The sequence below is a fragment of the Schistocerca nitens genome, chromosome 2, assembly GCF_023898315.1.
Source record: "Schistocerca nitens isolate TAMUIC-IGC-003100 chromosome 2, iqSchNite1.1, whole genome shotgun sequence".
NCBI classification, from domain to species: domain Eukaryota; kingdom Metazoa; phylum Arthropoda; class Insecta; order Orthoptera; family Acrididae; genus Schistocerca; species Schistocerca nitens.
The window spans coordinates 957,564,016-957,580,670 of NC_064615.1; the positions used below are offsets into that span (position 1 = coordinate 957,564,016).

Consider the following 16,655-nt stretch of genomic DNA (forward strand, 5'->3'; position numbering starts at 1 on the left):
AATCTATGTAACATGTGTCTTAGTGCTGCAAGTTTCTGGCTTTGGGGGTGGTTGGATATGGAATGTATTATTGTGTCCGTGGCTGTTGGTTTTCTAAAGATGTTAAATGTATGTTTTCCATTTTCTTTTTTAATTGTAATGTCAAGAAAATTTATTTGATTTTCTTTTTCTTTTTCAAGTGTGAATATTATGTTCTTATGAGCTTTGTTTATTTCTGAATGGAGTTCATCTATTTTTTCACTTGTCTCGTCTACCAGACAAATAATGTCATCCACGTATCTGTACCAATATATGATTTTGAAACTTTCATTTGTGGTTATCTTATCAAATATCTGATTTTCAAGGTGACTGATGAAAATGTTTGCTAGTGTTCCTGATATTGGGGATCCCATGGGCAGTCCATCAGTTTGTAGATAATATTCTTCCTCAAATTGAAAGTAGTTTTGTTCCATTGTCAGTCTGAGCATATCTGTTATTTCTTTTATTGCGTCTGTGGTGAGGTTGCTGTGGGATGAGAGATTTTGTTCTATGATTTCTATTGTTTCTGTGATAGGGATGGAGGTATACATATTTTCTATATCGAATGAAATCAGTGATGCTGTGTGTGGTACCTGTATGTTCTGTATGTTTTCTATTAGGTTTCCTGTGTTTATCACTGTTCTGTTGTTTTCTAGTTTATAGTGTTTTGTAACTAACTTTTGGAGGTGTTTGGCTATGCGGTATGTTGGGGCTTTCTTGAAGTTGATAACAGGTCTCATTGGCATTCCGTCTTTATGTACTTTCGGTTGACTGCGGAGTGTTGGTGCTTGTGGATTTTTCTGTGTAAGTAGTATTTCTGTTTGTCTGTGAGTGTGTGTTCAATGTTTTTCAGTGTTCGTTTCACATTTGCCTGGAATCGCGTAGTTGGATCTGACTTCAGTTTTTGTATTGCGTTGGTGTTTATGTATTCCGTGGTTTTTGTGATGTATTGCTCTTTATCCATGAGTACTGTTACATTTCCCTAGTCTGCTCTTTTATTAATACGTTGTTGTTCGTTAACTTTTGTTTTAAGAACTCACAAGCTGAAAACTTACAAACACACTCAACAAACACACACAGTGACAACAACACACAGAAAAGAACCAGATGGTACATCATGACCTACACACATAAACTAACACACAGAGTTGCAAACATCCTAAAGAGACAGGGCTTCAAAAAAGCGTATAAGCCTGGGCAAACCCTTCAATCACACCTAAGCCAGCCAGCTACCAAGAGGGACAAATTCCAACAATCAGGAATATATAAACTTGAATGTCAAAGTTGTGATGCAGTATACATAGGCATGACATGCAGGAATTTTGAAACAAGATACAAAGAACATATCAGATGTTGGAAGTATGAAACAAACCATTCCACATTTGCAGAGCATTTAAAACACTACAACAATCATCCCACAAACATGGAACAAGAAATGAAAATAATGAGAATAAGCAACCATGACAAACATCTTATACAATTGCAAGAAAACTTCCACATCCAGAAAGCCATAGCAGAAAACAAACATGTGATAAATGAACAAACACACATCAGCACAGGCTCCCTACTACACTTATTAAAGGAAATAACACACACACACACACACACACACACACATATATATATATATATATATATATATATATATATATATATATATATATATATAACACCAAAATACAGACAGACAGACACACACACACACACACAAACGCACACACAAATGCATACACGAACAGACCAGAGATACTTCAATAGTTACACTCATAACTTTGGCAGTAATATTCGATCTTTGGCAAAAACATTTGACAGTCGGCAACAGAAACCAAAACATTGCATTAAAACAAGCGTTCAGTGCATAGTGCTGTGGAATGCGGAAAAAATAACAAATTGGCGCTCATAGGAAGAAGAACAACACCAAAAATGCAACAGGAGCGTAATATGTAAGAAACTGTCTACGCAACCTGTAATTACAGTTCAAAACATTACTACTTAATACGAAATACCAACCACCAGAACTGTTTATAACCTATAGGCACAGTGACAAAAATGTAAATAAAATAGCTAAGATATGTACATACTCCAGGCCACTGATGATGCCTTGCAGAAAATAAAGGCGAAACGCGTATGGCACTAAAATTGTGTTTTATTCAGTTGCTGTCAGACGGTCCATAAGTGAAAATTATCAATATACCGTAGTATTACGCGCAACTGAGGAGGACAGGACCACAAAAGTTGAAGATGTCAATACAGCAATACAGTGACAACACCACACAGAAAAGAACCAGATGGTACACCATGACCTACACACATGAACTAACACACAGAGTTGCAAACATCCTAAAGATACAGGGCTTCAAAAAAGCATATAAGCCTGTGCAAACCCTTCAATCACACCTAAGCCAGCCAGCTACCAAAAGGGACAAATTCCAACAATCAGGAATATATAAACTTGAATGTCAAAGTTGTGATGCAGTATACATAGGCATGACATGCAGGAATTTTGAAACAAGATACAAAGAACATATCAGATGTTGGAAGTATGAAACAAACCATTCCACATTTGCAGAGCATTTAAAACACTACAACAATCATCCCACAAACATGGAACAAGAAATGAAAATAATGAGAATAAGCAACCATGACAAACATCTTATACAATTGCAAGAAAACTTCCACATCCAGAAAGCCATAGTAGAAAACAAACTTGTGATAAATGAACAAACACACATCAGCACAGGCTCCCTACTACACTTAATAAAGGAAATAACATTATATATATATATATATATATATATATATATATATATATATAACACCAAAATACAGACAGACACACACACATACACACACACACACACAGCCCCCTCCCTCAAAAACAAAAAAAAATTACGTGACACCAAAATACAGACAGACACACACACACAGTATATATATATATATATATATATATATATATATATATATATATATATATATATATATATATATTCCAAAACACACACACATACACAGGACAAAAACAAAAATAAATAAATAAATACAATAAAATTAAATTAAATTAATACGACACCAAAAAAACACACACACACACACAAACGCACACACAAATGCATACACGAACAGACCACACATACTTCAATAGTTACACTCATAAGTTTGGCAGTAATATTCGATCTTTGGCAAAAACATTTGAGAGTCGGCAACAGAAACCAAAACATTGCATTAAAACAAGCGTTCAGTGCATAGTGCTTTGGAATGCGGAAAAAACAACAAATTGGCGCTCATAGGAAGAAGAACAACACCAAAAATGCAACAGGAGCGTTATATGTAAGAAACTGTCTACGCAACCTGTAAGTACAGTTCAAAACATTACTACTTAATACGAAATACCAACCACCAGAACTGTTTATAACCTATAGGCACAGTGACAAAAATGTAAATAAAATAGCTAACATATGTACATATTCCAGGCCACTGATGATGCCTTGCAGAAAATAAAGGCGAAACGCGTATGGCACTAAAATTGTGTTTTATTCAGTTGCTGTCAGACGGTCCATAAGTGAAAACTATCAATATACCGTAGTATTACGCGCAACTGAGGAGGACAGGACCACAACAGTTGAAGATGTCAATACAGGTATGTCAAGCATTCCCTGTCAACGTGTACAACAGGTTCAAGAAAATACATCTGAGACTCCATAAGACGATACAGCATATAAAATTCAACAGAACATGCAAAAAGAACGATTTAATTGCAAGTTACATTAATGTAAAGGTTAAAAACAGTTCTACAGTGGCACAAAAGTCGATATCATTTGCAGAACGATATTGGTTACTACATGAAATTAAGATGCTCTATTCGAAAAAACAGCACCTAAACATGATGCTCTATGAGACTCATCTAGAATTGGCAAAAAACGTAGGAAACGCCGCAGTTTTCATGGCACTAGTAGAAAAAACTGAGCACAACACATACATAGCAATTAAACATTTACAAAACAAACATAAACACAAGATAATGAAACTAACAGTAAAAAGGACGCAAAAATACATTTACATTTTAAGTGTGAAACCACATGTACACCAACACACATTCCATCCACGCTTAGTTAACCTAACAGAGACACAACTACACGAAAACGAAAAAATGCTCTTGGAAAAAGGTTTGAAACACTGCACCAATAGCAAAGTAAACAATCAGTACATAGAAAATCTCATAGTAGAAACCAAACACATCCTTACACGTGAAGAACAACAAAACAATTGTAAAATAAACATAGGACTGACAAGAGAACTAGTAAAAGAAGAAATAAAAGTCATAATAAAACAAACACAGCAGACACACAATAAGAACAACCAAACAGAAGCAGCTACTATGAAAAGGTTAAAACAAAAGTTAACAAACAACAACGTATTAATAACAAGAGCAGACAAGGGAAATGTAACAGTACTCATGGATAAAGAGCAATACATCACAAAAACCACGGAATACATAAACACCAACGCGATACAAAAACTGAAGTCAGATCCAACTACACGATTCCAGGCAAATGTGAAACGAACACTGAAAAACATTGAACACACACTCACAGACAAACAGAAATACTACTTAACATAAAGACGGAATGCCAATGAGACCTGTTATCAACTTCAAGAAAGCCCCAACATACCGCATAGCCAAACACCTCCAAAAGTTAGTTACAAAACACTATAAAGTAGAAAACAACAGAACAGTGATAAACACAGGAAACCTAATAGAAAACATACAGAACATACAGGTACCACACACAGCATCACTGATTTCATTCGATATAGAAAATATGTATACCTCCATCCCTATCACAGAAACAATAGAAATCATAGAACAAAATCTCTCATCCCACAGCAACCTCACCACAGACGCAATAAAAGAAATAACAGATATGCTCAGACTGACAATGGAACAAAACTACTTTCAATTTGAGGAAGAATATTATCTACAAACTGATGGACTGCCCATGGGATCCCCAATATCAGGAACACTAGCAAACATTTTCATCAGTCACCTTGAAAATCAGATATTTGATAAGATAACCACAAATGAAAGACATTATTTGTCTGGTAGACGAGCCAAGTGAAAAAATAGATGAACTCCTTTCTGAAATAAACAAAGCTCATAAGAACATAATATTCACACTTGAAAAAGAAAAAGAAAATCAAATAAATTTTCTTGACATTACAATTAAAAAAGAAAATGGAAAACATACATTTAACATCTTTAGAAAACCAACAGCCACGGACACAATAATACATTCCACATCCAACCACCCCCAAAGCCAGAAACTTGCAGCACTAAGACACATGTTACATAGATTAAACAGAATCCCACTCAGCAAGAGAAACTATGAACAAGAAATGAACACGATCATACAAATAGCTAGGAACATTGGGTATGACACACATGTGGTACACAGGCTCAATCAAAAAATAAAAACACAAATAAAAAACAAACACAACATTTCCACAATGCAAAAGAACTCACAAGCTGAAAACTTACAAACACACTCAACAAACACACACAGTGACAACACCACACAGAAAAGAACCAGATGGTACACCATGACCTACACACATAAACTAACGCACAGAGTTGCAAACATCCTAAAGAGACAGGGCTTCAAAATAGCATATAAGCCTGGGCAAACCCTTCAATCACACCTAAGCCAGCCAGCTACCAAGAGGGACAAATTCCAACAATCAGGAATATATAAACTTGAATGTCAAAGTTGTGATGCAGTATACATAGGCATGACATGCAGGAGTTTTGAGACAAGATACAAAGAACATATCAGATGTTGGAAGTATGAAACAAACCATTCCACATTTGCAGAGCATTTAAAACACTACAACCATCATCCCACAAACATGGAACAAGAAATGAAAATAATGAGAATAAGCAACCATGACAAACATCTTATACAAATGCAAGAAAACTTCCACATCCAGAAAGCCATAGCAGAAAACAAACATGTGATAAATGAAGAAACACACATCAGCACAGGCTCCCTACTACACTTAATAAAGGAAATAACAATATATATATATATATATATATATATATATATATATATATATATATATATATATATATATATATAACCAAAATACAGACAGACACACACACACACACACACACAGCCCCCTCCCCCAAAAACAAAAAAAACAAAAAAAAATTACGTGACACCAAAATACAGACAGACACACACAGTATATATATATATATATATATATATATATATATATATATATATATATATATATATATATCAAAACACACATATATATCAAAACACACACACATACACTGGACAAAAACAAAAATAAATAAATAAATACAATAAAATTAAATTAAATTAATACGACACCAAAAAACACACACACACAAACACACACACACACATATATATATATAGACAGACACACACACACACACACAAACGCACACATAAATGCATACACGAACAGACCACACATACTTCAATAGTTACACTCATAACTTTGGCATAATATTCGATCTTTGGCAAAAACAATTGACAGTCGGCAACAGAAACCAAAACATTGCATTAAAACAAGCGTTCAGTGCATAGTGCTGTGGAATGCGGAAAAAACAACAAATTGGCGCTCATAGAAAGAAGAACAACACCAAAAATGCAACAGGAGCGTAATATGTAAGAAACTGTCTACGCAACCTGTAAGTACAGTTCAAAACATGACTACTTAATACGAAATACCAACCACCAGAACTGTTTATAACCTATAGGCACAGTGACAAAAATGTAAATAAAATAGCTAACATATGTACATATTCCAGGCCACTGATGATGCCTTGCAGAAAATAAAGGCGAAACGCGTATGGCACTAAAATTGTGTTTTATTCAGTTGCTGTCAGACGGTCCATAAGTGAAAATTATCAATATACCGTAGTATTACGCGCAACTGAGGAGGACAGGACCACAAAAGTTGAAAATGTATTTTACATTCGGCGTATGTGTTTCCATGAGGAGAAGAACACTGTGTCAACACACATTACCTTCTAAAAGGTAAAATAGAAAAACATCGAAGTTATGGTGTCTGTAGATATTACCTTCCCGTAATGTATAGGTCAAACAGTCTGAAATCCTTTTTGTCCGGATCTTTAGTTATTAACGCCATACGTCTGAGGGAGCAACTGGCCGACTTAACTAGTTCTTCAGAATGGCTGTATTCTTAGGGGCACAGACACACCATCTTTTGGACCTGCAGCGCTCATCCTTTCTTTACGCGTTTTCAGATAAATTATGGGTTATTGGCTCCGCACTTTTGCCAACACACTGTTTTTTCTTTTAACCATACATGTTTCTGTGTTATCATCAGTGGGTTATTGTTTGTCGAAAACGGTAAAAAGTGAATTTTTGTTCGTTTTGCTTCTTACCGTGATAGCACGTTATATGGTTTTCCAGGACCAACTGTATGCAAATGTAAATTTGCATCATTTGATTTGCATATGATATATAACCGGAAACATCTTCATTTTTTACATTTTTTATTAAACATAAACCCACTGATGATGGCACAGAGGTGCTGAAACATGTTTGGGTAAAATAAAAACAGTGTGTTTGCAAAAAGGCGGAACCCATATCCTATAAAGAAACACACCACTTCGAGGACAAGTCGCAGGAAATTATCTCTAAGGCGTTAGAACGTTACCACAGTACCGTAAAAGAGTGTAATAATTTGGCTTCTGTTATTATTCTGTTCAGGATTTGTTGACTGTGATGTTTAAAAATGTTCGTGCAAGCTTCAAAGGTTGGCAGATATTACATGGGATGCTATAAATAACGTTCCATCAGTTCTGCGTATTCCGCAATTACATTTTTCATACACCGTCGGTTTGTCACTACTGGTCACTCGAACTAATTGATTTGATCCAAAAACGAGTAGCTTACACATATAAATCCTTCAAATAACATAAAAAATATATATCAAAGTTTGGGCAAGACAAATATATCGTTTTCCCCAAATATTTTTTATACACTGTTTTACATCGCCAGGCATTAGCCGGCATCAAAAATCGCAGTTAGGTTTAAAAAAGTACCAGTGGCTTAAACAGAAATTTGTTGGTTTTTATCTTAAACTATGAAAATTCTACAACACTAAGTCCATTAAAATAAGTTCACGATGACATGGGCGAGTCTAAAACAGCCTTCTATAACTAAGTATACACACACACATTGTTGAGAGAAACGTAAAGACATGGCACAACACTGTACTTAAGAAAAAATTTCAGTATATTAGTAAACATATGTTAATAAACTGTTTTAGTTGTTAGATACATTAGCTAACGGTATTTAGAAGCATTTGTAGAAAACGTTTTACTATCAGAGTATTTCCTGCTTCCAAACAGAATATTGGTTATTGCCGATGTTATCATGGTCTTTAATCAGAAGACTACTTTGATGTAGCTCTCCGTCCTACTTTATCATGTGCAAGCCTCTTTCTCTTCGAACAGCTGTTGCAACTTACATCTATTTGAACCTTCTTACTGTATTCATCCCTTGGCCTCTTTCTAAAAAATTTACCCCCCTCATTTTACGAAACTGAAGATTGTTTGATGCCTCAGGGTGCCATAAATTCCGTTTTTCCCAAATTGATTCAGTCTCTTCTCATCAGTTATTCGATCTACCCATATAATCCTTAACGTTCTTCTGTAGCACCACGTTTCTACAGCTTTTATTCTCGGTTTTTCTGAACTGTTTATTACCCACGTTTCACGTCCGTACAAGGCCGCGTTCCAGACAGATACTTCCAGAAAAGAACTTCGTAGCATTTAAATTTATATTAATTCTTAACAAATTTCTCTTTTTCAGAAATGATGTATTCTAACTTCGCTCATCACCAATTAATCTGATCCCCAAATTGCAAAACGAATCTACTACTTTTATTGTCTTATTTTCTAATCTAATCCCTTCAGCATAGCCTGATTAAATTTTACTACATTCCATTACCCTTGTTTTACTTTTTTATGCTCATATTACAATCGCTTCTTGAGACAGTATTAATTTCATTATTCATACTAGTCAGAAAACGTTCCTCATAATATTTCATTTGTTCTATTAACAGTATCAAAATTGTATCTCTAAAACATTAATAATGTCGAAAGCCTACTACAGCCTGCACTGTACCTGTGGAGGCCATGTCGTGGAGCTGGGATTCTGAGCCTCAGGGACGATTGCCGGCGAGGTTCGGACACTTGTGCCTCTGCTGGCAGCTGTAAGCCTCTTTATAAAAACTGGGGTAGCTTAATCTGCTCGACCTCGGCCCTTAAACGGAGAGCTCAGTTGCATAACGTATCTCTAACACATGCGACATGTGATGAATCGTAATGAGGAAACTAATTCCACTGGAAGTATTCCGTTTTATACTACACAAGTACCCGAGCATCTGGTTCCAGCTGTGGCACTACTGAACAGCACGATGGAAGCTTGAGACTAATCGATTGCAAAAATTTGTACATTTATTTAAATAACAAACTTGTAGGGAAGACCGGGGTTAGTTGGCACAGGGGGTTAGTTTGCTCGCAGCATCTGTTTCCTGCCACCGTGGGTGTAGAGCGCTGTCACCGTGCTAGTGGGGAGTGCATGTAAAGGTGCATCACACACGTAACTTCAGTCTGCTGGGAAGCGTCACGAAGGTAGGAACCCTGTCTCATTGTTTTTCTTACTACAAAGTAAGTTGAGGTGCTACATACGGCGGTTTTCCAAAGAGTGGTGAACTGTGGTTGCAAGCGTGTAGCGTAATCTTTTGTTTCTGATGTTTGGGATTGTGTGTTATCCAACTCGTTTTTGATATCGCTGTGCGGATAGTTAACACAGTTTGCTACGTGGCCAATTGGAATAACTGTGACAATCACTTCACGCTAATCATTAAAATTTCTGTAAAAAATTGGTAAATACACATCAGCCCACAAGAAATTTGGCCTTCCCGGCAGCCAACCTACGACAAAATCCAAACTTGAGGGAAAGAGAAGATTTACTGCTGTCTGCTGTTCTAACAAACAGTCCCATCAAAGACAGAATCGTGGCTGAAGCGGCCAATAAGAAGAAAAAGCCGACGAAAGTCAAGAAGGGCGAAATGGATAAGGCTAATAAGACGAAGAAGAAAAAAATCCCAGAAAACGTCGATTTGAATTTTCTTCTACTGCTTCTGATGGTGGTGTGTCAGACATTATGTATTCCGAAAATGACGACAGAACGACCTTCCTTAATGACAGTTCAGATGCTGATGAACCCCGAATGCGACGTGGTGTCACCTTCAGCATCTTGTGTAGACGATGCTGAGGGATCTCATTCGACAGTTCCCAACTGTCCGGGAGAACTTCTAAAAGAAACCAACTCCTAAAACACCTGGCTTATAAACCGAAATTAATGATAGTAAAACCAACATTTAAAACAGAATTTCAGGATGATTACAGACGGCAATAAAAATATAACACAATCTCAGAATCAAACACTTACGAAAGATAGCTTCCCTGGAATAATGAACTTCCATGTTTCTAGGTTTGGATCCCCCTCAGCCTTGCTCAAACCAGGCTGATTTTACATCCCTTAGGTTCCGTTAAACATGCGGACTGGTTGTATCATAATCTTGGCTGAACAATCACTCAGAGGTTTACCTCAAACATTTCACTATTAGATACAAGAGACCTCAACATGTTAACAGTACCAATTCATCATACACCTGTCTTATTCAGAAGGTTCATAACAGCACGTAGTAAGTTAAATCAGTACACAATGGACGCTGAACGTGTAAATACATTTAACCAAAGACTGATTATGAATAGTTGGACCCATTAACATGCAACGAAATTTCATTCACTGCGGCATGTAACCTGATTACTAACGGCCAGTTCATCAAACAAACAAGTTTCAAAAGTTTCCAGTCAGCTAAACCAGTTCTATCAGTCTGCCTAAGCGAGGACATGTGGCGTTGCACTCACGTCATAGCAGTGTGATGATCATAAGATACGCGTCTCAAAGGAGTGACTTTACTTTTACGACCAGTAAATGAAGCAATTCAGTACACCACAGCAGACGCGACATGGAGGGAATCCACACTGAGGATGGCTATCGTCTGCATCAATTGGCTCTGAGCACTATGGGACTTAACTTCTGTGGTCATCAGTCCCCTAGAACTTAGAACTACTTAAACCTAACTAACCTAAGGACATCACACATATCCATGCCCGAGGCAGGATTCGAACCTGCGACCGTAGCGATCACGCGGTTCCAGACTGAAGCGCCTTTAACCGCACGGCCACACCGGCCGGCTCTGCATCAATTGCAGGCTGCAATACAGCATAATGAAGTTTGCAGAAATATACTGATCAGTTTACCTTACTGGAACCCTTCCTCTTATTTTACATCTACATTTACGTCAATACTCCGCAAGCCACCTGGCAGTGTAGCGGAGGGCACTTTACGTGCCACGGTCATTACCTCCCTTTTCTGTTCCAGTTGCGTATAGTTCGCGGGAAGAACGACTGTCTGAAAGCCTCCGTACGCGCTCTAATCTCTCTAATTTTACATTCGTGATCTCCTCGGGAGGTATAAGTAGGGGGAAGTAATATATTCGATACCTCATCCAGCAACGCACCCTCTCGAATCCTGGCGAGCAAGCTACACCGCGATGCAGAGCGCCTTTCTTGCATAGTCTGCCACTTGAGTTTGCTAAACATCTCCGTAACGCTATCACGGTTACCAAATAACCCTGTAACGAAACGCGCCGCTCTTCTTTGGATCTTCTCTATCTCCTCCGTCAACCCGATCTGGTATGGATCCCACACTGATGAGCAATACTCAAGTATAGGTCGAACGAGTGTTTTGTAAGCCACCTCCTTTGTTGATGGACTACATTTTCTAAGGACTCTCCCAACGAATCTCAACCTGGCACCCGCCTTACCAACAATTAATGTTATATGATCATTCCACTTCAAATCGTTCCGCACGCAGACTCCCAGATATTTTACAGAAGTAACTGCTACGAGTGTTTGTTCCGCTATCATATAATCATACAATAAAGGATCCTTCTTTCTATGTATTCGCAATACATTACATTTGCCTATGTTATGTGTTAGTTGCCACTCCCTGCACCAAGTGCCTATCCGCTGCAGATCTTCCTGCATTTCGCTACAATTTTCTAATGCTGCAACTTCTCTGTATACTACAGCATCAACCGCGAAAAGGCGAATGGAACTTCCGACACTATCTACTAGGTCATTTATATATATTGTGAAAAGCAATGGTCCCATAACACTCCCCTGTGGCACGCCAGAGTTTACTTTAACGTCTGTAGACGTCTCTCCATTGATAACAACATGCTGTGTTCTGTTTGCTAAAAACTCTTCAATCCAGCCACACAGCTGGTCTGAAATTCCGTAGGCTCTTACTTTATCAGGCGACAGTGCGGAACTGTATCGAACGCCTTCCGGAAGTCAAGGAAAATAGCATCTACCTGGGAGCCTGTATGTAATATTTTCTGGGTCTCATGAACAAATAAAGCGAGTTGGGTCTCACACGATCGCTGTTTCCGGAATCCATGTTGAGTCCTACAGAGTAGATTCTGGGTTTCCAAAAACGACATGATACGCGAGCAAAAAACATGTTCTAAAATTCTACAACAGGTCGACGTCAGAGATATAGGTCTATAGTTTTGCGCATCTGCTCGACGACCCTTCTTGAAGACTGGGACTACCTGTGCTCTTTTCCAATCATTGGGAACCTTCCGTTCCTCTAGAGACTTGCGGTACACGGCTGTTAGAAGGGGGGCAAGTTCTTTCGCGTACTCTGTGTAGAATCGGATTGGTATCCCGTCAGGTCCAGTGGACTTTCCTCTGTTGAGTGATTCCAGTTGCTTTTCTATTCCTTGGACACTTATTTCGATGTCAGCTATTTTTTCGTTTGTGCGAGGATTTAGGTAAGGAACTGCAGTGCGGTCTTCCTCTGTGAAACTGCTTTGGAAAAAGGTGTTTAGTATTTCAGCTTTACGCGTGTCATCCTCTGTTTCAATTCCATCATCATCCCGGAGTGTCTGGATATACTGTTTCGAGCCACTTACTGATTTAACGTAAGACCAGAACTTCCTAGGATTTTCTGTCAAGTCGGTACATAGAAGTTTACTTTCGAATTCACTGAACGCTTCACGCATAGCCCTCCTTACGCTAACTTTGTCATCGTTTAGCTTCTGTTTGTCTGAGAGGTTTTGGCTGCGTTTACACTTGGAGTGAAGCTCTCTTTGCTTTCGCAGTAGTTTCCTAACTTTGTTGTTGTACCACGGTGGGTTTTTCCCGTCCCTCACTGTTTTACTCGGCACGTACCTGTCTAAAACGCATTTTACAATTGCCTTGAACTTTTTCCATAAAAACTCAACATTGTCAGTATCGGAACCGAAATTTTCGTTTTGATCTGTTAGGTAGTCTGAAATCTGCCTTCTATTACTCTTGCTAACCGGATAAACCTTCCTCCCTTTTTTTTATATTCGTATTAACTTCCATATTCACGGTCACTTCTGTTATATCAGGTCAGTGACTAGGTTGACGGTTGTCATAGCTCGAAAACAAAAAGCGGTCAGACTCAAGTAACTTTTGCTATACAAATGACCGGCTTAAATATCTCCGGGGCTCTGCCCCTTAATACGAAACTAGTTAACGAAAGAACACTAACACTACCCTATCGTTCGTGTCTGAACAATTCGCATCCTTCCTCGCATGCTTTTTCTTTGAGACGCACACAGAGTGAAGAAAAAGTGCTCCACCTGTAGGTTGGCATGTGGTTCTTCATCCAGATTATAGACAAAAGTTTATATATCAAAATGAAATCGGGTGAATTTTGAAAATACATGTATAAAAATGAGGGGCTGGCAACGCTGTTATATCGTGCAGCACGTTGGAATGTACAGAAGAATGTATATCACGCTGCAGTATCATATCCTGCTGTCGTAACTCACTGAATAGATTGCTGAGACATCAAACCCACATCCACCACAGAGCTATCGTTCGAATTCTCGTCATGTGCCTCCGTTTCAGAGTTCTCGTCGTTTATAAGCAGGACACCATTTTGTCTCATACAATAGCCTATCACATGACGGTGGGTCCCATTAAGCAACATGCACGTATCTACTAACGGAGCAGTGCACCAACTTAACTGGCCCTGTCAAGTTCGCGCCCCCCGATGGAGTTCCCAAGCAATAAATACTTCAATACGAATTTGGTACTGGGTGCACCCAATAACCAACCTGCTGTTGCTGCTCGAGTGTATGCTGCACGGTACCCTCACAGGTGCCAACCAGATAAGAATGTTTATCATCGCCTGGAGCAACGCCTTCGAGAAACTACTAACTAGTAACTTACGTCATCCCAGGACTACACGTAATCCACAAACGGAGGATACTATTCTTGAAACCTTTCACTAATCATCATGGCAAAGTGCGCATGATATTGCAAGGCAGTTCCAGATATCTCAAAGACTGGTTGTTGAAGTGTGGCATGATGAAGAATTGCATTCACATCATTAGACGTTAAATCAACACCACTATCCAGAAGATCGAATTCGATGAGTACAGTTCTGCGAATGGCTTTTGTACCAAGCGGAACATTTTGTAAATAACGTGGTATGGACTGACAAATCTAGTTTCACTTTTGAAGCAATTTTCAACCTACATTAAAAGCCGTTATTGGTCGGAACGTAACACACATGTCACCCATGAATATGGCTTTCAGGCACGCTGTGGTATAAACCTGTGTGCTGAAATCGTGGGAGGAGTGATTTTGGGCTCTTACCTATTGCCAGTGTAGTTGAATGCGCCACTGTATAATACGTTTTATTGCAATACATTGCCTGACGCGTTAGAAAACATTTCATTTGGTGTTTGGCGATAGATATGGTTTCAGGCCACCACGAATTGGGATGAATGTGTGTAACTATTTAAATGAAGCGCTTCCAGGGAAATGGATTGGTCATGGAGGTTCAATGTTCTGGCCTCCAGGTTCCGTGGACCTTAAACCAGTTGATTTTTATTTGTGGAACGCTGAAGGGAACAAGTTTGTAGTACTCCACCCATGGCTGTACACAAACTAATAGATTGGGTGCATGCCGCTTCGGCAATGGTGGATGCATGTGTGTTGCATAAGGTCCAGCAAAGCATGATCCAACGGGTGGTGGAGTCTTTGCAAATGCAAGGCGGTCGCATTGAACGTTTTCTCTAAAGTGAACATTGCTCTTATGTGTATGCACCGGCTTTGTGAAGACAAGCCTGGGCGTAAAACGTACAGAATGGAATTATTGTGCATAACATAATGTTCTAGCGAGTGTAGCCTACCTATTTTGTTTTTTGGTACTGCACTAGATACAGTTGATGTTACTACATCCACTATGATTTTCTGTTGGCTTTATTTGTGTCATGGGTGAATCAAAGTCGTTGTTTACAATTGTAAGACGTTCATGTTATCTATTAATGCTGATAGAAAGTTAACAGTAACAGAAAGAAATATAGAAGATACTGCTTTCTGGATGTGTAAATCGGATACAATTTGATGCTTTAACTGAAAAAAAAGTTTGGTGCGAACGTAACTCAAACAGCGGTGGGTCTGCGTATCTGTTCACCACCGCATTGCCTCTTCTCATTTCTTTTTCTTTCTTTTTTTCTTCAATATTCAGGTTCCACATACAAGTGCACCACATTAGATTCAATTCAAGATTCAAATGGCTCTGAGCACTATGGGACCTAACATCTGAGGTCATCGGTCCCCTGGAACTTAGAACTAATTAAACCTAACTATCCTAAGGACATCCCACACATCCATGCCCGAGGCAGGATTCGAACCTGCGACCGTAGCGGTCGCGCGGTTCCAGACTTAAGCGCCTAGAACCGCTCGGTCACCGCGGCCGTCCTCCTTTCAAGGTCTAGAATTTAATTCAGACAATTGGCATGAACAGTAGTGAGCAGGAAATTTACGCTAGGAACTCTACTCTCATTGCCAGCCAAATACTTGCAGTAAAAATTTCATCCACTACCAGGATTCGAATCGGCTTCCGTCCGAGTGTTACGCCAGCGCATGGGCATGCGTTAGCGATTTTTTTTTATAGACGCTTTATCTTTCTTTTTTTTCTTTTTTGCTTGATGGCACAAATAATTACTTCATTTCCTTTACCTCTTGTATACGGAAATGGAACAGTAAATGAAAAACAAATACATCGCCCGGGAATCGAACCCGCGTCGCCTACCAAGTTTTTTTCTTTTTTTTTTTTTGTGGAGCACAGTCAGTGGCAGGCTGGGTGAGGCAAGGCGGTCAAGGAAGGTCGAATTTCGAGGCATGCCCACGATGTCTCCCCCGTCCTACCACCGAAGCGCACCATCACATTTTCTTTTTATGTTTTTAATATAGTAAGCAACGAAAACAAGGGAGCCATACGCTAAAAGTTATGCCGATAATGTGAACTAAAAAGGGCAATCTTGCCCGCTGGGAACATCTTATCGAAGCGGGCGGCCAGTGAGAGGCGGTCGTATTTACAATGGGCGTCACCAGTCATCAACCGTCGAAGCGTCCGGGGCCGCTGCACACA

General features: G+C 38.9%; 1 protein-coding gene across 1 annotated transcript in view; it reads right to left on the reverse strand.

Annotated features, from left to right (window-relative positions):
• LOC126234734 (hemolymph lipopolysaccharide-binding protein-like) overlaps positions 1-9,293 on the reverse strand; it is a 34,265-nt gene extending 24,972 nt beyond the window's left edge. Inside the window, exon 1 of the mRNA XM_049943479.1 lies at positions 9,222-9,293. Coding sequence (XP_049799436.1) covers positions 9,222-9,234 — 13 coding nt within the window. The 5' untranslated portion in view covers positions 9,235-9,293. The remainder of the gene's footprint in view (positions 1-9,221) is intronic.
• Between the last annotated feature and the right edge of the window lie 7,362 nt (positions 9,294-16,655).